The sequence below is a fragment of the Schistocerca americana genome, chromosome 3, assembly GCF_021461395.2.
Source record: "Schistocerca americana isolate TAMUIC-IGC-003095 chromosome 3, iqSchAmer2.1, whole genome shotgun sequence".
Taxonomy (NCBI): Eukaryota; Metazoa; Arthropoda; class Insecta; order Orthoptera; family Acrididae; genus Schistocerca; species Schistocerca americana.
In genome coordinates, this window is record NC_060121.1 from 574,779,271 (window position 1) to 574,800,317 (window position 21,047).

General features: G+C 40.1%; 1 protein-coding gene across 1 annotated transcript; it reads right to left on the reverse strand.

The window, feature by feature from the left end:
• Nucleotides 1-19,126: 19,126 nt before the first annotated feature.
• Nucleotides 19,127-20,797, reverse strand: LOC124606236 (piggyBac transposable element-derived protein 3-like). Its single transcript, XM_047138211.1, has 3 exons — nt 20,597-20,797; nt 19,730-19,960; nt 19,127-19,630 (listed from the first exon to the last, which is right to left on the reverse strand). Exons 1-3 carry the CDS (start codon nt 20,795-20,797, stop codon nt 19,127-19,129), a joined length of 936 nt encoding a protein of 311 aa, XP_046994167.1.
• Nucleotides 20,798-21,047: the final 250 nt, after the last annotated feature.

Below are 21,047 nucleotides of genomic sequence, written 5' to 3' on the forward strand. Positions count from 1 at the left end.
AACCCAGTTCTAAGCAAAGAAGGGAAAGCAGAAAGGTGGAAGGAGTATATAGAGGGTCTACACAGGGGCGATGTTCTTGAGGACAAAATAACGGAAATGGAAGAGGAGGTAGATGAAGATGAAGTGGGAGATATGATACTGCGTGAAGAGTTTGACAGAGCACTGAAAGACCTAAGTCGAACAAGGCCCCGGGAGTAGACAACATTCCATTAGAACTACTGACAGCCTTATGAGAGCCAGTCATGACAAAACTCACCATCCGGTGAGCAAGATGTATGAGACAGGCGAAATTCCCTCAGACTCAAGAAGAATATAATAATTCCAATCCCAAAGAAAGTAGGTGTGGACAGATGTGAAAATTACCGAACTATCAGTTTCATAAGTCACAGCTGCTAAATACTAAAGCGAATTCTTTATAGACGAATGGAAAAAACTGGTAGAAGCCGACCTCGGGGAAGATCAGTTTGGATTCCGTAGAAATGTTGGAACACGTGAGGCAATACTGACCCTACGACTTATCTTCGAAGAAAGATGAAGGAAAGGCAAACCTACGTTTCTAGCATTTGTAGACTTAGAGGAAGCTTTTGACAATGTTGACTAGAATACTCTCTTTCCAATTCTGAAGGTGGCAGGGGTAAAATACAGGGAGCGAAAGGCTATTTACCATTTGTACAGAAACCAGATGGCAGTTATAAGAGTCGAGGGACATGAAAGGGAAGCAGTGGTTGGGAAGGGAGTGAGACAGGGTTGTAGCCTCTCCCCGATGCTATTCAATCTGTATATTGAGCAAGCAGTAAAGGAAACAAAAGAAAAGTTCGGAGTAGGTGTTAAAATCCATGGAGAAGAAATAAAAACTTTGAGGTTCACCGATGACATTGTAATTCTGTCAGAGAAAGCAGAGTCTTGAAAGGAGGGTACAAGATGAACATCAACAAAAGCAAAACAAGGATAATGGAATGTAGTCGAATTAAGTCGGGTGATTCTGAGGGAATTAGATTAGGAAATGAGACACTTAAAGTAGTAAAGGAGTTCTGCTATTTGGGGAGCAAAATAACTGATCATGGTCGAAGTAGAGAGGATATAAAATGTAGACTGGCAATGGCAAGGAGAGCGTTTCCGAAGAAGAGAAATTTCTTAACGTCGAGTATAGATTTAAGTGTCAGGAAGTCGCTTCTGAAAGTATTTGTATGGGGTGTAGCCATGTATGTAAGTGAAACATGGACGATAAATAGTTTGGGTAAGAAGAGAGTAGAAGCTTTCGAAATGTGGTGCTACAGAAGAATGCATAACTAATGAGGAGGTATTGAACAGAATTGGGGAGAAGAGGAGTTTGTGGCACAACTTGACCAGAAGAAGGGATCGCTTCGTAGGACATGTTCTAAGGCATGAAGAGGTCACCAATTTAGTATTGGAGGGCATCGTGGAGGGTAAAAAACGTATAGGGAGACCAAGAGATGAATACACTAAGCAGATTCAGAAGGATGTAGGCCGCAGTAGGTACTGGGAGATGAAGAAGCTTGCACAGGATAGAGTAGCATAGAAAGCTGCATCAAACCAGTCTCAGGACTGAAGACCACAACAACAACAACAACTTTAAAATTTAAAATCAAAGTGTATAATAGTACTTAAAATAGAGCAGCACTACCTGTGACTAAAGTTCGTCCTACATGAAGGAAATTGCTTGTTTTCTCCGACGGTGATGCCAGCCTTATACCTAAAAATTTCTGTGGACTATCGGCAAGATTAGATCGGGCAAGGCTCATTTAATGCCTTTTAAATTACTGGGACCCAAAATTCGACTGTCAATCACCAGAAAGATATATGTGTATTGTATTGGATAGTGTGACAGTATTCAATTCTGTTTGCTTGCTTTTTAAATCTTATCTCCTTCTACTTTGGATTGTCAAGATCAGCTATTCTTCCTCCACCACTTTCCTTACCATCCGGGTCCCTGCAGCAGAGGCTCTGTCACCTCATCCCCGTACACTTTAGAATCGAAGAACTAGAATCGGCGTATGGATCAGACCTGCCTCACGGCGTATGGGGCAAGACTGAGTTAAGTCTGCCAAGCTTAGCGCGAAGTATCAATAACTTATCTCTTTCTTCTTAAAAAGCTGTTTCCTATGCAAATTTACAATTAATTTTCAAGGTTACTATCGGCTCATGTGCTGTTCAAAGTACTTTTAAGAGAAACCAACTTACGTATATGTAACAGTATAATCCATTAGCAGTTATGGATAATACGAGTAGTCCTACCGAAGTCCACCTATAAGCAAGCAGCGTCGAAATAGTCGGTGTTCCTCTTAGGACCTGTTATTGTAAAAATCACTTCCCAGTGCCTGTGTAGTCGTTCATGCAGTGCTTGAAGTTTAAGGACTTTAATTAGGGAGCAACGTAATATACTGTTGGTATACAGTTGCATACAAGGCAGTGGGAGACAGATCCTTCCAATCTGATGACCATTACAGCCGGTTGTTTCCTATTCCATTTTTTGTCATTTTGTTTACTGTACCTGATATTGCAATGCGATGTAGCAGTAACAAACATTAATCTCTATTACAAACCATCGTATGATTCAAATTTAATAAAAATAACGCAAAATGTGTATCGGTGTAATTCAGTAAACGCAAAAATATTACTTTTTGTAAGTATAAACTCGTATGTACGACCTAGCACTACTCGTAAATGACATTTTGAAGAGGGAAAACTCGTGAGAGAGGAAGAGTCTGGTGATAATGTGTTTTGCGGTAGTGTTTTCTCTCCTGTAACTCTTTCACAAGCATGCAGGATTTTACTACAACCCATTTGGTATTCAGTCCCACTCGTAATGCCACTGAGCGTCTCTGTTCACGATGCCACACTCAGCGTCTCTGTTCACGATGCCACTCATCGTCTCTGTTCACGCATAAAGAGTATGTTATTCGGAAACGCGAGGAACTTCGTCTCAGTTGTGTCTTCTCCGAATATGTAGAGACTCATCCGGCGTGGAACAAAAATTACAACGCCGTATCAAATACTTCTCCGAGAAAATGTTTTGTGTTGAGTGCAGAGTGAAAGACCGATTAGTGTGAGAAGCTTATTATGGAGCTAGTTAACGTCATCCATAGCAAACTAACAAAACATTGGTAGCATACATACACCTAATTTTGCCTTTGTGGGAATGATGCTATTTCCCAGTTTAATTATTGATATTTTTTTTCATATGGGGCGACATGACAGCAACTAGATAAAACTGGAGGACCAATTCTATAAATATACAGGACAACAGGGGTTTAATATTATCGACTTAGTTTTTTTCAAATCTACAGTTCACTCAATTTTGGCTCTCAATTATATGAGTTTTTGAGAGGATGTAAACTATGCCGACGATTGACAGCAAACATTTAACGACGTTCGATACGAGATTATTTTTCCCGCCACGAGTTATTATTCTCTGATTTTTCCTTGCTTCACAGTGGCTCCACAATGTAACCAACACAAACAGCCCCTAACGGCGAGAAAGCTAGTCCTAAGATTAATGCTTGTTTTCAATTACATTTCACGTTGATTAGAAAATAATTATTATATTTTTGCGTTCCAGAGATCAGTAAATTATCAAGAAACATGAATGAACTTGTAGTAAATGTAAGAAAAGCCAGATCTTACTGTTTCAGTGAACTACTTTTTCGTGAAGAAATAATTTCGAAAAGAGAATTATTGCAGCTTATTTCGCTGAAAGCAATATAACACAAACACAGCATTTCATTCCTGACAAGCATATATTTATGCTGCTATCCGTTCTTGCTACGATAGCTACTTTTTCTTGACACAGCATTTCATTCCTGAGAAGCATATATTTATGCTGCTATCCGTTCTTGCTACGATAGCCACTTTTCTTGACACTTTATACGATATGGAGCCTAATGGTTAGCACTTTCTCACACCTCATTCGGCTTTCAAATACATGAATGTTATGGAAATGTAACTATCTTCAAAATACGGCTGTGTTGAAGATTCTCACTGTTCATGGCTCAGAGGTACAAAAAATACAGTATTGGTTTCTTCAGTGTTAGGAAACAGTTTGCTTGTTTTTTTATGTTTCAGAATCATCTCTATGTGGTTTTCTCTTCAGCTAAAGTTGTAATGGCTTATTTGGTATGTCAAATAATGTAGATACTGCATTCCATACAAGTTTCCTTTGTTCTGCATTCACTAATTTGGCTAGGAGTGTAGCAAACGAAACTTCACATTGTTTGGTAGTATACGAGTCTTTCTCCACAAGGACAGGTCTCCTGCTGTTTGCTTATCATTTTTTGTTCTTAAAGGAAAGCGACATTCTTCAGTAAATGCCTCTATGTTATAAAAGAAATGGAAAATGAGTATGGAAGTATTGGCCGGGTTTTTCTATCGCCTTGTGCAAGTCATTTTAGTTGACGTCACTTCGGTGACTTGCGCGTTGGTGATGACGAATTGATGATAAGAACAATACACACGCCCAGTCCCGAGCGGAAAAATTGTCCTGAGGTGTCTCCCAGACACTTTAAGTAACTCGTTGTGGTAGATGATGAGCTTCTTCATAAAGAAAGTAGATATCATTTCTTCATGTAAATGAATAAAATAAACTCTTCATGGAAAGAAATAAATCTCCTCTTTAAAATGTAAAAAACTTCTTTATGAGAAGAAAAGCGTTACGACTAATTACTCTGATAGAGAACTGGAAGGAAAACTCTTGCACATAAACCAATGGCCACTCTTCTTAGGGAAACAATTAAAATAACTTGAAAAATAACACAGCTCAAAGACTCTTTATGAGGAAGGGAGGAACTTTTTCTTGAAAAAAAAAAAACAGTAAGGCTTTCCTCGAAGAGTAAGAAAAAACCCTTGCATAAAAGCTTCAGACTACTTTACTGAGAGAGATATGGAAAAATTTGCAGAAAAATTATTGACTGATGACCATAGATGTTAAGTCCCATAGTGTTCAGAGCCATTTGAACCATTTTTGAAGAAAAGTTATTTACACTTCTGTTGTACCATAACTTCTTTTTTAATAGCCAGTGTTGCCGGGTTAAATAGTCTCGAATGGCCTTCGTTTCTGAGTCTGCAGCCGGATAGAAGAGGCAATCTGGTCGTAACATATTTTCTAGTTGTAGGAATGTTGTTGAAGGTGCAACGTGGGTAATGTGGGCCAATCTGTTCCGAATTTAGGACCACGTTTTCTTTTTATCGAGCACACGGAATGGTGCTCAAGATTGTCTTGTAGAGTACACTTAGTGTAGTACGGATCCGGTGACATTCTGATTCGAAACAGTTTCTCTCGCGTCACCAGTTCGTCATTGACAATGCCGTACCACTGCCATTGATATTTGTGAGGTGAAAAGACCGATGTGTATTAATCCACACACGCACCCAATTCGTTCTAGGTCAAATGATTTGTCTTGGATGTGTGGATGGTGACAGGAAGATTCTTCTGTATAACATTGCCGTGGCTTGGCGTAAGTTGTCCTTATGGTATAAGTGGAATCAATGTAGTATTGTCTGAAATACGGAAATGGGGCCTCTGAGCTACACACACGCATTGGAGGCATGTCTCCAGTTCTACAGTGCAGCACCAAAGCTTTTGTGATGGAATTTGTCCTCACTTCAACGATGTGAATGTGTTCTTTGGGAGCACCGCACAAAGTCGAGCGCTAACTGTGCGTTAAAAGAGAATCGTACATAAATTGTATTGTACTGTACCATTTCATGCTTCCCAGGGATCGTAGGTAACTAAGGAAAGACAAATATAGTGTAAATTTTTAGTCAATACCGATTTTTACTACACTACATATGCTACCTTTTGTAGAATCTGTGTTACCAGTCAATAAAAACAATACTATTTGCACTCCGTCGCTGTCGTATCCAAAAGCATAGCTTTCAATCCGCTTGGAGCGCTGCTGTCGCAAAACGAGCAACAGTGACGTGACTGTATCTGTTGGACTAGACTGTAGTTAGTCTGTGGTCTAACGCATAGTATCTCTTAACTACTTCTTGATTGCTCCGTTATTGACAGCAGCAGAAAATGTGAATTCGATGTTATTAGTTTTCTTTTAAAGATCAGTAATACGAGATCTGAAATTTCAGGGGGGATGAGAAAGTTTTTTGGCATAAAGGTTAGAATATATAACCAGTAAAGTAAGAGAGCGTAGACGCTTTTGATTGTGCCCAGTAGCAGCTGCGAATCTCTGCTATGTTTGTTACTTCCTACCAGACGAGCTACGAAATTTGATGAAATGTTCGCACGTAGTTTGTGGGACTTATATCATAGCAGTTAACATGTATGAATCACACATATGCTCGAAAAATGGTTTTCTCTCTTCCACGACAATCGTTATCCATCACAACTACCCATAGGCAGAACCGATACAATAATTGTAATTGAGTTTCTGTTTATTCATTGTGCTTCACCATAGATAAAAAGTTAGATGTGTTATCGTTACTGCCGTAACAGCATGCTTTTACAGTCATCTCTAATACTTTCTGTTGCTTCCGTTTTTCCCGTATGAGAATCAGGTATTATATGGTACGATTTTGATGACATCTACTTTGATGCTGATAATAGTTTTATTTATGTTCATCATACATCGTGTGACACGTTAATGATCTGAATTCGAAAATGCCATGATGAACAAAATGATTGACTCAGAGTCGTGTTGGTGACACCCAGATGGTGCAATAGTACCGTGCACTAAATTCCGTAGCGTGAATTGAGTCCGTCAGGTAATTTTGGTTAAGATCTTTGCGCTAGACGATAAAGGACATACGCAGATATACCAGTGATGTACGATCGTAATTACGAATGTAGTGCCAGTATTTTACTATGTTATATGTAATGGCCCCCCATGTTGGTAAACCCAAGTTTTCGTCGTTGGAGCGCATGTGCTCGTGCGGCCATGCTTGAGCAAAACAGCCGACATCACGGCTAAATCTTTTATCCCCCGTATATTTCTTTTCCAATGAAGTTTCGGTGTAAGTAGCACGAATAAATTGTACAGAGGATAAAATTTACGACGAAATTGTATTTATAATTTTTCTTTTATCCGGTATAATTCCTAGATATAAAGCCTCAAAAATATGTACAGCCTAAGTTGGTAGAAACAAGTATTTTGCAATTTGCACGTATAGGTTTTATTTGTTGGGAGTACTTCGTTCCCAGGGCAATTTTGACAGAAACCAACTATCAACAATATAGTAGAACAAAGAATTTGTGTAAGGCGTAGAAGTCTTACCGAGGTAATACTGCGTCCATGGCAAAACTGCTAAAGCTGCTCCCCCCCCCCCCCCCCCCCACCCCGCTTCCCCCCGTACACACACACACCAAGTTTAATATATTTTAGCTCTGGTTTTTTCACGAGTGTTAATTGACATACAAAGTGTTGTTAATCACGGCAGATTAATTTCGCTAACAGGACTTCCTGACGTAGTGGCGTTCGAAACACTGACTGAAATTGCTAGGTAAATCGCTACTGTGTTGTGTAACTGACTAATGGCCGTAACTGCTCGCGACATTGCCAACGACATCGAAATGAAACACGGCATTAAGCACTACTGATTATAGCGTCAGACCTATGGCACACAGCATGGCTTGAATGCCGAAGTTGGCAGAGGACTGATACATTAGAAGCTCGAATTCGAGCGATCTCTGTCAGTTCAGTACTAAGGAGATGGGAAGGCAAGGAAAAGTGGCTGCACTTTACTGGTTTTAAGAATACGAATTACACTGGCACAAAGACGACATGCGTCTAGCTCAAACTAACATTTCGGGTTGAGAGTCTATTAATTTCTGTGGTACGGCCGTAACCACGTCGGAAACCTTTACACATGACTCACCTGAATGCAAATGACAGCACCGCACAATGCAACTCCCTTTTATACCTTGTTTATGCGATAGTACCGCCGTCTATATGTGCACATACCACTATCTTATTACTTTTGTCACGTGTATAGTGGAACATCGAAGTTCTTGTGATGGAATCTTTTCTGATTTCAAGGACGTGATGGGTGTCCTTTAGGTAGACCACAACACGAGCTTCTGACTGCGTTACATGAAAATCGTAAGTAAACTGTGCTGTAATGTACCATTTCACACCTACCAGAATCCATAGGAAACTACAGAAAGACAAATATGGTGTAATTTTTTAGTTAATGCCAATGTTTACTACATTACATATGCTCTCTTTTGTAAAAAAATATCTATGTTACAAATCAGTACAAACGATATTGTTTGTCCTCATACGACATAGTATTCAAAAGTGTAGCTTACTGTCCGCTTGGGGCACTGCTGTCACAGTACACAAGAAAAATGAGCAGCAGTCACGAGTGTATCCGTCAAAGCAGCCTGTGCTTGGACGGTGATATAACATAGTGTAACTCACACTACTCCTCTTCGACGTTGTTTTGATTGCTTCGTTATCTATAGCAGCTGACATTCAAAGTTACTAGTTTTCGTTTAAAGAGACCAATAACACGACATTTGAAACTTCCTGGCAGATTAAAACTGTGTGCCGGACCGAGACTCTAACTCGGGACCTTTGCCTTCCGCGGGCAAGTGCTCTACCAACTTAGCTAACGAAGCACGACTCACGCCCCGTCCTCACAGCTGTACTTCTGCCAGTACCTCGTCTCCTACCTTCCAAACTTTACAGAAGTGCTCCTGCGTAGGTTATAAGTATTTCAAGTGTTTTATAGCTTTATGCAACTTTAGTTGAGCTTCACTTACAAGTTCTCTGAGGATCATTTAGAAATGGTTTCTCAGTGTCATTCGTAGTCGTCCTCGATGCAACAGCAACCCAACTGCACGTCGGCTCATGTCTGCTACAATATGCTGTTAGTACACAATGAAATTCGTGAGTCTGAGAAAAACAGTTATTTGACACTGGTGGAAAGTTCTATTCTGACTTATGCTGGGCTAAGCACTGACGAACACATTGTTACTCCAGATCGTTCACAGTTAATAGGTGTGCAAAGCCATTTGGTTACTCAAAATCATGACTTTATTGAAGCTAGTCTGTTTCTCTCTGAAGTGGAGGCCAATGTTGTGCGCGGGATTTGTTGTTCGGCGCTTGGGAAGCACACTCCATTGCGAGCCGTGATGGCAGTTATATTGTCTATTTCCTCACACACAAGAAGAGCACAGGTGGTTTAGTTCCACAATCAAATGATGTTGTAGCCGTTTGTCTTTGTGCGGAAAGGATATTTAGAAAGCACAGTGCTGGAAATTGGAAAGTCCCTGAGAAACGTCTTTTCTCTGGGTGTCGGAGAAACTTGGGCGTTTTTTATTCAGACCGGTATTCATCTACTTGACTGAACAAATAGATACCTGCTGACACGGCAGAAACACTGCAAAATGCCCAACAGATGCATTACATGAAAAAAATATTCTTTCTAGAACAGCCCTCCGTAGAGAGGTCATGTGTATGTGTTTTGTGTATGTGACTGTATGAATGTGTATTCTGAAAAAGGCTTTGGGTGAACAGATGTGACTATACTTTCCTTCGTGCCTGTCTGCTGCTCGGCGTAGCAATCTATCCGCTCCATAGTATAGCTACTTCCTTGTGAAGTTTGTTGCAAATAATCAATTCACTTTAACAGGAAAAATGCTGCACATACTTACAAAACCAGAAGAGAAATATGACATTCATTACGCCACATCAAAGCTGTCTGTAGCACAAAGAGGGGCTCACAGCGCTGCAACCAAAAGTTTTCATCACTTACTCAGTGATATAAAATACTAGAGAAACAGAAAAGTAAAGTTTGAAACCAAACGGAAAACGTTTCTCTTTGACTACTCTGCCTATTCCACAGAAGACTATTACTGTAATACGTAAATGGTGATGGGTAGAAATTTCTGACTAGCATCTGTATTTAATTAAAAACAAAAAAACTAATAAATTACCAGCATGGAGGCATACTTACAAAAAAAATTATATTAATATCAGATTACTTGTTCCACAGCATTATGATTTATCATGCAAATGACAGGCCCATACAGAACATGAATCTAACTAACTAACTAACTAATTATTGTTATATCACAAAGCATAGTACCGTGAAAAACCTCAAAAGGAAAGTCAAAAGTAAAATCAAACAAATTATCCAGTTGTGATACGCTCGGCTATCTCTGAAAAGTTGCCAGAATTACTGGTGAGAAATATTCCGAGAAAAGAAGCAAATAGGCATATATGATACACAGGTTAGGTTACCATTAGTTAAAAGATGACCTACATACATGTCAAAGCAAAATATAGATTTTATGAGGTCTAAGCCCTCGAGTCCATTCCCTTAACCATATCTATAGCATTGCATAATTATGGAACGTGTCTCAAAAAATTATATCTTTTCTTACCTGTAAATTGCTATTATTGGCCACCCACTGAATGACGCATCATAGGTAAGATTTCAAAGTGAGAAGATGTGTAAACTATAGTAAGACTAATGCACTGACATTCCAATAAAACAAGAACTCTATTCCACGTTGAGGTATACCTCTACACAGTTGTGTTTCTTTGACATTTCAGTAATCGTTCACTTTGTTGACATGTTGAAGATATGAAGCATGCATTGCTTCTTTCCTCATTGAACATGTTTATGAGCTAACAAAGAATATGTAGGTAATTTTTTTGTAAACGTAAACATTAAAAATGTTGTGCATATGAGATTAAAGCTGAAAATGTAACGAACAAGGAGTAGTAGCAACAAGCAAACAAGCACTGGTTTCGAAACTCCAGCTTCATTTACTGTCGAAAAAAATACAGTAAAAGTGGAATTAAATGGATTACGAAAACACCCGGTTCACAGTACATCATTATCTTCTTGGTTATTCGAAATATATCGACACAAAACAAGTTATGTTTACGAGGACAAATGTGTCGTATAACTAGAACAAATGCGCATTCAAGAACAGAAATACGTTCGTAATTGCCTTCCGAACACTTTGTTACTCATATGAGCAACGTATAACTTCAAACAGCTGTTACGTGCACCCATCAGAAATAATGAACAAGAAGCAAGCGTAAACAGTGGTCAGCTAATTTGTTGGGCTATTTAAGATGGCGGTAGGCCCCACACACTATGGCTTCAAAACAACGTATAAAATACGTCTATAGCGCCATCTCTTTCTTTTTTTACCTCCATAAATACCTGAAGACAATACGCATTCTTACGGTGAACCAGCTATATTAGTGCTTTACCGCTAAACTGTACATATGAACATTTGCGAAAAGCTTTCGCCCCGATTTTTGTGACATTCACTTCCATAAGGGCCAAAAGTACAAATTTTCATCGCTGCAGCAAACGCTCACTGGCTACACTGACGCCTACTTCCTCACAAAATCTGTAAGCTCGGTGAAGAAATACCCTCCCCCCATCTCCCCCCCCCCCCCCCCCCCCCTAAACACACGTTTCGTGGTTTCAGCATCCCAATCTGTAAAATGTACGTTGAGGATTTTAGAACCTTTAAGAGCGTTACCTACCTCACTACCAAAGCAAAATTTGATGTTGGTGGTAATAATGTACATTTCAGGAACTTTACAATGATGAAGTTTACATGAATTGTTGTTTAAAGCAAAATAGTCTTCATTGGAATTGTGGAAGGCCACCATTTACTTCAAGTCACATCGAGGGAAATCACAATTTGTTATTTCCACACAGTCTGCAGAAGCCTTGCAAAACCTAGATTCCAAATACAAAGGTAGAAGGCAAATAGCAAACCCGAAACAAAGAGACTTAAAAAATTCCTAAGTCAAACTTGAAACACATAGACTTAACAAATTTACCAGACATTATGCTTAACGTGTACAGATAATTTCATCTGAACCGCAATCCAGAGAATGTGCTTAATGAAAATGATGATAACGAGGAGCGTGAAGTGTTGAGATAGATCATAAATGTTCTTTATGTACTGAGTCTAGTTTTACGTTAACTACATTACAGCCAAAAAGACACTGTTGCCACTATCTTTAAATGAAAATTTTGTGGTTGTTGCAAATAATCAATTCATTTTAACGGGAAAAATGCCGCACATAATTACAAAACCAGAAGAGAAATATGACATTCATTACGCCACATTAGTTGAATCCTAAATATTAAAATTTCGTAAAAAAGTGGATATACGATTTTTTATTGGAAATGTAAGACGGTGAGACTTGCTTTTTAATCAAGTCAAACCTATGAGACTGATGGTTTGCCTACATATTTCATTTTCACAGATACCTATCTTTCTCAAAACTTTGTGGTTTAGGCCCTTATGGTTCTGTGTGCCTCAATTTTCATCGTAGTTCACGCGATTAAGTGAAAGCACCACAGACGACCTTTTATACTACAACCTAAAACAACAACCGAAAAATGGTTCAAATGGCTCTGAGCACTATGGGACTTAACTTCTGAGGTCATCAGTCCCCTAGAACTTAGAACTACTTAAACCTAACTAACCTAAGGACATCACACACATCCATGCCCGAGGCAGGATTCGAAACTGCAACCGTAGCAGTCCCGCGGTTCCAGACTGCAGCGCCTAGAACCGCTCGGCCACCACGGCCGGCAACCGCTAAATGAAATAAACGGTAACATATATAGGAAACATAAACAGGAAATACGGAAAAGGTAGCTCAGAATTCCTAAAAGAAAAGACACTACATAAGTAACGAAAATTCTACAAAATATTACAAATCTGAGATTCGTTATTAAATTGAGCTATATGGGTCAGTCCTAGTTGTTGATTCCAAGATTCATTATTTTTAGCGTTTTTGCTGTAACTTTCTGGGCTACTGCGATAAAAGAAATCTTGGAATCGGTAACTATTATTGTCCTATATAGATCAGTTCTGGTTGTCGATTCCAAGGCTTGCTATTTATTGTGTTTTTGCAGTAGTGCAAGAATCGATATCCTACAGTTAAATCCTAAAGGAATTAGCAACCTACACCTAATGAAAAGGACATAAAGGAACGTGGAAACGACAATTGGAGCGGTACCGCATATGAAAGTTCTAAAAGAATGTGCAGTAGCTGTGTGCAGCGGTTCGTTATAATTTATCTATTTTTGGTGTTACTTTCTATACTACTGTTGTTGCAGTAGATGTGTCAGTACTTTCTTTGATAATTTTCATGCTTCGCATCACTCTAACTGTCGATTCCACGTTCCGTTATTTGTAGTTATTTTTACTGGCTGATGCTTATTTCGTTAAGGATTTAACTTTTTCATATCGCTCGCTGTGCTACTCGAAAAACGGGAAAAATAACAAACTTTCGAATCGACAACTAGACGTTACCTACATAAAGACAAGAACAAAAAAAATCATGAAATAAATAACAATAAATACTAAATGAAAAATCAGGATAAATAACGAACATTTGAACGGGACACTAGAATGAACTATACAACTGTTTTCTTGGGTTCCCGCCCAACATCACCATTGGAAATCGTGACACATTCGGAAAAAAACAGTCAAATATTTGAGAGATCCAAGATTATAAATATAACTGCAGATCGTTTTACACGCAGCAATGTAAGTCCTAGATTCCTGCGCTACCTCCAACTTCGGAAATCATTCCATATTCGGCAACACTTAGCCAAAATATTTGCGGGAACCAAGATTATAAATATGATTGTTATTACTTGATTCACTCGCAGCAATTTAAGGTTCCTGCCTAACCATACCCTCGGAAGTCCCGACATATTTGTAACAAACAGCATAGTTTACGTCAGTTACTAAGATAAATGCATGTAACATTTAATAACAAGCTATTTAACATCCCTAGCATCGTAAGCTCATGGAGTCACACACTGACACAGAATGTCATTAGTCAAACCTGACCGTTGGAATCGGAAACTAGAACTGATTCAAAATAGAACTTAATATCTGAAATTCATCTACAATCAGTCAGAAATTCTTATAAAAATATATTATTTTTACGACAGGAGCAAGGAAAACGTGTGTTTCAAGACAGCATGGCGATGTTCTACACTCGTCGAACGTTATCTAAACAAGCGAATACAGCAAGCACTTGGTATGGCAGCTTCGGATGACCATTTGTAATTAGTATTGTTACAATCTTATTCTAATTACAAGACTTTTAAAATCAATGTTTCTCCAACACAAACTGCCTTAGACGACCCGTGATTAACTGTATCCTGAATATAACTGCTGTGTCGAAAATCTCCATATTCATTAAACACACGTGATGTGCAAATTAATGTTAACGCTTCTGCAGAAAGGTGCAATCGATATGAAGCATATGGTTTTGGTTGCCGAGGATTGGCAGAAATCAGATGCTGGTTGATAACTTACCAGAGACCGCTAGTGTTGCCCATGCTCCTACTGCATTCCAAGAAGTTTTAAGGTTTTGCTGAATGCGGACAGGAACATTCGCGTTCCTTGCCAATCGACTCGTCTCAAACTGTTGCTAAGATACGGCATGGGGGCGATGAAGAGAGCCCTGTATTGTTGAAAACTGCGACATTCTGCGATTTATGCTGTTTACTCTAGGAATAAAACGTCCAGCGATAATAACACGGGCGTAAATGAGCTATGACGTCCGGTGCAACGCCGCCTAGAATAAAGTTTCTCTGGCGCCCGAAGGAAAGAAAGGAAAGAAATAATGAAACATTAAAATAGAAGGGAAAATGAATGAAAGTAGTATTACGAGTTAGGAATGGGAAACTATTTTTACGTTATTACAAAAATATTGTTACGAGTCTCGGAACAATATTTTACTGAGAAAGTACTATGAGTTACTATTATTAATACTTCACAATCAACTGATCGCTCTCACTCTTGGCTAATCTTCACACTTAAACTTGCTACGACTGGGACTTTTTACTTATTCGTTCTTGAGTCTTAATATTTCTGCTGCTGAATGTAAACTAGCTTCCTATTCGGCGAATGGTCCGTATCTATAACGCTACGTATCGAAGGTAAGGAAACAGTAGAATATTCGCGACTTTTCTCGATCAAATGCCAGACAAAATAACGTATCGAAATCACTAGAATGGCCGCGACTTTTCTCGTATTTATGTGTTGGCTATTTATGTGCCAGACAAACGTATGGAGTACGATGAGGTGGACGCGCGTGCTACATAGGAAAGTACAGCTACTCGATTCAATCGAGTCGACTGACGAAAGAAGGGAACGAATAGCGTGCGGGCTGCTTGCGCGGACGGTGGGGATGTCAATGCGGTGGGTTCCTTAGGACCAAACTGAGAAGAAAATCTCCAGAGTCATGGTAAGAGTCAGTATATTAAATTAACATGAGAAACTTTAATAACATTTTATAACATGAATCGTACGCAAATGACAAGCTGCCGAGAGTAAAAACTAGAATGATCTAAAACGAAACACACGTATTTTCATTTTTTTTATCCAGTAACTCCGACAGAATAAAAAGAGTGAGACATGAGAAAATTCTTCATGGCAGCTTGTTTACAATCGATGCACCAGAAAGATGCACGCCTTCGGCCCAAGAGACAAGGAGGTCTTCCTCCTAGTATGAACTGAGAGAGAGGGCTGCTACTTCTCGGGAATAAGCTCGTATTCTTAACAGCGAATGACATTAAACAAAATTCGCCAATGTCAGAATTCCAAGACCCTCACCCTCTAACAGGACTCGACAAGAGGTCGGCGAAAGTATATCACATTTTGCTCGAACTGGCAATTTCAGAGCCAAAAATATCCTTCAGAGTGAGAATTGTTACTCCAGAGTAAAAATCCGAATGTCATAAGCGAATGAAAATAAACAAAGTAGACTAATTTCTGTGTCTGACTATCACCTACTGCAGACACTGTTCTAATGATGAATATAGCTGCATTAAGTTTTTAAGCAAAATTCTGGACGGCGGCTTTCTATGACAGCTTACCAACTATCCGAACACCTAGAGATTTGGACTGTTCAGATTCGCTAGTCATATGTCCATTCTGCGTAATAAAAATGTCAGTATTAGTTGAATTGTGTGATAGAAACTCAAAATTCTGAGTCATATTGCGATTTAGCATCTTTTTTTTCCCTACAAACCATGAACTATTGTATTGACCTGTATTATTTGAGACACCGCCTAAATTGCACTCAACATCCTTCACAACCATGTTAGTGTCATCAGTGAACAGAAATATCTCAGAATGATGTGTCATACTGGAAGGCATGTCATTTACATATATAAGAAACGATCTCAGCACCGACCCCTGAGCGTCAATAGAACGAACCCTTCCCATGAGGCACTGACTCCTATACATTTCACGCTCGAAAACGGCAGTTCGCAGTACGATGAGCAACGATGACGTTCTTGGCAATCTTTCACACTGCTGACACCCTACGGACGCTTCAGTCCTTCTCTAAGGACATCGTGGGCTAGCAACCGCAGTAAAAGTGATCGGCCACTTTGGAGTGCAGTGCGACCGTACTTTCAGCTCTCGTGTACAGTGAGGAACCGCTAGCAACCGTTCAAAACCATTTGTCGAAATTTGATAGCGATCCGAAGAGTGTTTAAGTTTTTTCAACCCTCCTGTTCCGCTCCCACGGAGGGATGCGACATTGACATATGACCGAAAAAAACGGCATAGAGTGCCTCTGAGACCAGAAATTCGGCAACACCCTCGGTCTACGGCCACACTGGACGTGCCTCGCTTGGCGCCTAAGATCCTTATGATTCGCCACGCGACTCACATTGTTAAACACACAACTGTGACCTTACGAGACCGGCCGCATTCAGCGCTAGGTGCCTAAGCTAGTCTCTTGGTGATCGCTTGACGGACGGTCGTGTTGGTTCTTCCTAGCCTGTTGCCTAGTGGCTTCGAATGCCTGATTAACACTGCTCATTACGTAATTTCGTTTGTTCCCCCTTTACCATGGTTGCAGAAGATTTGAAATTAAAAATAATGAAAATACTGTTGTGTTACTTTGGTATGAATTACACAGTCAGTTTGTATTCCTTATTCACTGAGACGACAAAAGTCGTGATACCTCTAATATCTTGCTGGGCCTCCTTTTGCCTGGCGTACTGCAGGAACTGGACGTGGCATGGACTCAGCTAGTCGTTGGAAGTTCCCTGCAGGAATGCTGAGCCATGCTGTCTCTATACTGGCGAAAGTGTTGCCAGCACATGGTGTTGTGCACGAAGTGACTCTCGATTACGTCCCTTAAATATTCGATGGGATTAATGTCAGGCGATCTGGGTAGCCAAATCATTCCTCAAACAGTCCAGATTGTTCACCAAAACAGTTGCCAACAACTGTAGCGCGGTGACGTGGCTCATTGACATCCATACAAATTCCATCCTAGTTTGGGAATATGAAATCCATGAATGGGTGCAAATGGTCTCCAGGTAGCAGAACGTAACCATATCTAGTCAATGATCGGTTCACTTGGGCCAGAGGACCCAGTCCATTCGATGTAAACACACCTCACAATATTATGGAGCCACCAACAGCTTTCACAGTGGCTTGTTGACAATGTGGGTCCTTGGCTTTGTGGGGACTGCGCCACGCCCGAACTCGACCATCAGCCCTTGCCCGCTGAAAGGGATTCATCTAATCAGACTATGTTTTGCACTCGTCTAGTCTCCAACCGATACGGTCACGACCCCATGAGAGGCACTGCAAGCGATGGCTTGCTGTTAGCATAGGCACTCGCGTCGGTCGTCTGCTGCCATAGCCCATTGACACCAAATTCCGCCGCACTGCCCTACCGGATGTGTTCGTCGTAGTCCACATCGATTTCTGCGGTTATTTCACGCAGTGTTGCTTGTCTCTTCGCAATGACAACTCTACGTAAACAACGAGCGAGGTGGCGCAGTGGTTAGCACACTGGACTCGCTTTCGGGAGGACGACGGTCCAAACTCGCGTCCAACCATCCTGATTTACGTTTTCCGTGATTTCTCTAAATTGCTTCAGGCAAATTCCGGGATGGTTTCTTTGAGAAGGCACGGCCAACTTCTTTCCCCCTCGGTGGAACCGATGACCTCGCTGGTTGCTCCCCTTCCCCTAATCAACCAACCAACCAATCTACGCGAACGCCGCTGCTCTCGGTCGTTAAGTGAAGACCGTCGAGCCGGCCGAAGTGGCCGTGCGGTTAAAGGCGCTGCAGTCTGGAACCGCAAGACCGCTACGTTCGCAGGTTCGAATCCTGCTTCGGGCATGGATGTTTGTGATGTCCTTAGGTTAGTTAGGTTTAACTAGTTCTAAGTTCTAGGGGACTAATGACCTCAGCAGTTGAGTCCCATAGTGCTCAGAGCCATTTGAACCATTTTTTTTGAAGACCGTCGGCCACTACGTTGTTCGTGATGAGAGATATATCTGAAATTTCGTATTCTCGGCATACTGTTGACACTGGGGACTGTGGGTGTCGAAGTATTGAATTCCCAAACGATTTCGGAAACGGAATGCCCCATGCGTCTCGCTCCAACGACCATCCTACGTTCAAAATCTTTTAACTCTCGTCGTGCGGCGGTAATCACATAGGAAACCTTTTCACACGAGTCACCTAAGTAGATACGAGAGCTCGGCCAATGCACTGCCCTTTTGTACCTTGTGTACGTGATTATACCGCTATCAGTAGATGTGCATATCGCTATCCCTGATTTCTGTCACCTCAGTGTAAAGCAAACAAGTAGCACGTGTTTTGATTTTGCAGAATACCATGTAAAACGGAGGTGGAAGAACTTGCGGTCCAATGACGTTTGGACAAGCTCTCTGTGCGTTTTTGAACAGTTGCAACTTTTTTTAACCCTTTCAGATAGGAATTTTTTCTGGAGGAAGGAAATTTTTTTAAATACTGTAATGGGCTTGGATGATTTTTTAATGATTTTGGAAGCAACATTTATAAAAAGATATGTTACCATTTTCAAAAAAAAAAATTGTACACATTTGTGTACACTGGGTCTCAATCTACACTGAAATCATAGTAGACGAAACTAATTTATTTAAACATTACACATAAATTTGAGATCATTTACACACAAAATACATGCAAAATTCACCATAGTTTTAATTAAAAATGAAATGAATCTGGAATTATGTTCATTATGTGGTTCTAATTGACATGAAATGGACGGAAACAGTTTTTTTTCCTTTGACAAACAAAGATGTACGTTACATTTTTCACATTTTATTCTTAAACGTCCCTTTCATCGCGGAAATTTGCACCTGGTAGGCAGTGCACCACTTTCATGAAGAGGCAAGTGTTGTGTTCCATCATACTGAATCTCTTCAGGAGGCCCAGTTTCTCCTCGTTGTATTTGAACAGGTGTATCTGGAGGTGTGGCAGATGGTCGGCCTCGTTTTCTTTTCGAGGTATCCATCCCACTTAACACTAGAGCATCAGCCAGCTCCATACGGAAGTGTAGGAGATCCCTTATTTTCTTCGTTGGTAGACCAACTGCATTGACACTTTTCCTGTATTCGAGCCAGCTCAGTACCACAGCAAAACCTACAGCGTGGAAAATAGCTCTGAGTGTCCATTTCTTTGACTTTATAAAAATTCTGTAGTGTGACATCAATTGATCAAAAAGATCAACTCCTCCCATGCCGTGGTTGTAGCATTTTACAATCTCTGGTCGATCGTTAGTAACATCTTTACTTTCTTTTTTGTCCCAGCGTTCACCTTTGTCAATTTCTCCTTTCCAGTAAAACTAGAGCTGAGAAGAACTGTTTTGTTGTCAACCCATTTTACTAGTGTTGTCATCTGCGCTACAAATTTCTTCTGAAAATCCTCTTTCCTTCTTCATTGCCTCCTTATCTGGTATTAGAGGAGGATTTGCAGAACGATTAACTCTGACAGTTCCAGCAGCACAAATTTTTTCTTGTTTCAACGCTTGGAAAAGCTTGTACGAAGAAAAGAAATTGTCAAAATATATCTTATGTCCTATTTGGTTTTTTATCCTCTGGGCTAATTGTAAAACTACTGTTGGACCTTGGCCAAATTCCTTCAACAAAGATGTCTGAAATTCAGTCGATGCTCCCTGATAAAGAATAAAATCATAGGCTTGTGTCTTACCACATAACATGTACATTTTGATACCCCACGGAGAAGGCTTTCCCTTCACGTACTGTTTTACTGACAGCTTCCCTGTGAATGGGATCATTGCCTCATCAGCAGCAAGCTCTTCCTCCACAGATAACTCCAGACATCTGTTGCGGATGGCAGTATATATAGGCCGATCTTTATAGAACTTGTCTTTATCGTCTGCTGGTATAGCCCTGTTGTTAACAAGGTGTCAATTTGATCTGAGTTGGAAGAATCTATTTCTGGGCATACTGTCCAAGAATTATTGCATTTTCAATGTTATGTCCCAATGCATTCAGACTCTAGGAAATTTTAGAGTTCCCATAATTATATGAAGCCCAAACAAGATTTGGAGTTCCGCTGGTGTAGTTTGTTTGAAATTGCTAATTGTTCCACTCTGCAAGGCATATAGGTTTGTCATATCAGCCATAGAACTGAACAGATCATTGGTAATGTGTTTGCTGAAACAAGTTGAAGGAGAAAGTATTTCCTGTTCTTCAATACATTGTTCCCATTCGTAATATGAATGCAGTATAGAGAGAGGACGATGACGCCACTTGATGTCTTTTTTTTCTGACAAAATGTATTTTACATCACTGAGCTCGTTGTTGGTAAGTGGATCACTGTCTTGAATATCACTATCGTTGTTATCATTGTCACTGCACACACCACTTTCATTATTTGCAGTTGACTCATCATTGGTTTCTCCCCTGTTTATTTTGTCAGCTCCCACACTCGCTTCCTTCTCTCTTGAAGTACAGTAGGATTCTACATCAGGCACTGATACTTCCATCCGATAAATCGAAATCTGACACCCCTCCATTCAGCAGCATGTCTAAAATGGCATCTGCATCTCGCTCAATGTTGAAATACTGTTTATTCGACATGATGAACAGAACTGAAATATTCACAAATAATAATATCAGTAGTGGTATTTCTCTAAAATAATAATTTGCAGTAGACCTAACGACATTGTCATCAACTGGAGCTTCAATGCTATGTCTATTTTCCTAATTTTTGCTCATACCAATACCTAGTAATAC

Excerpts from the sequence above, each read along its gene's own strand:
- LOC124606236 (XM_047138211.1), bottom strand. The coding sequence starts at position 20,797 with ATGGAAGTATCAGTGCCTGATGTAGAATCCTACTGTACTTCAAGAGAG. Across the intron at positions 19,961-20,596 it reads CCAACAACGAGCTCAGTGAT|GGAGCATCGACTGAATTTCA; the intron begins GTAAAATACATT and ends ATTCTTTATCAG. Across the intron at positions 19,631-19,729 it reads CTCTAATACCAGATAAGGAG|TTTTACTGGAAAGGAGAAAT; the intron begins GCAATGAAGAAG and ends TCTCAGCTCTAG.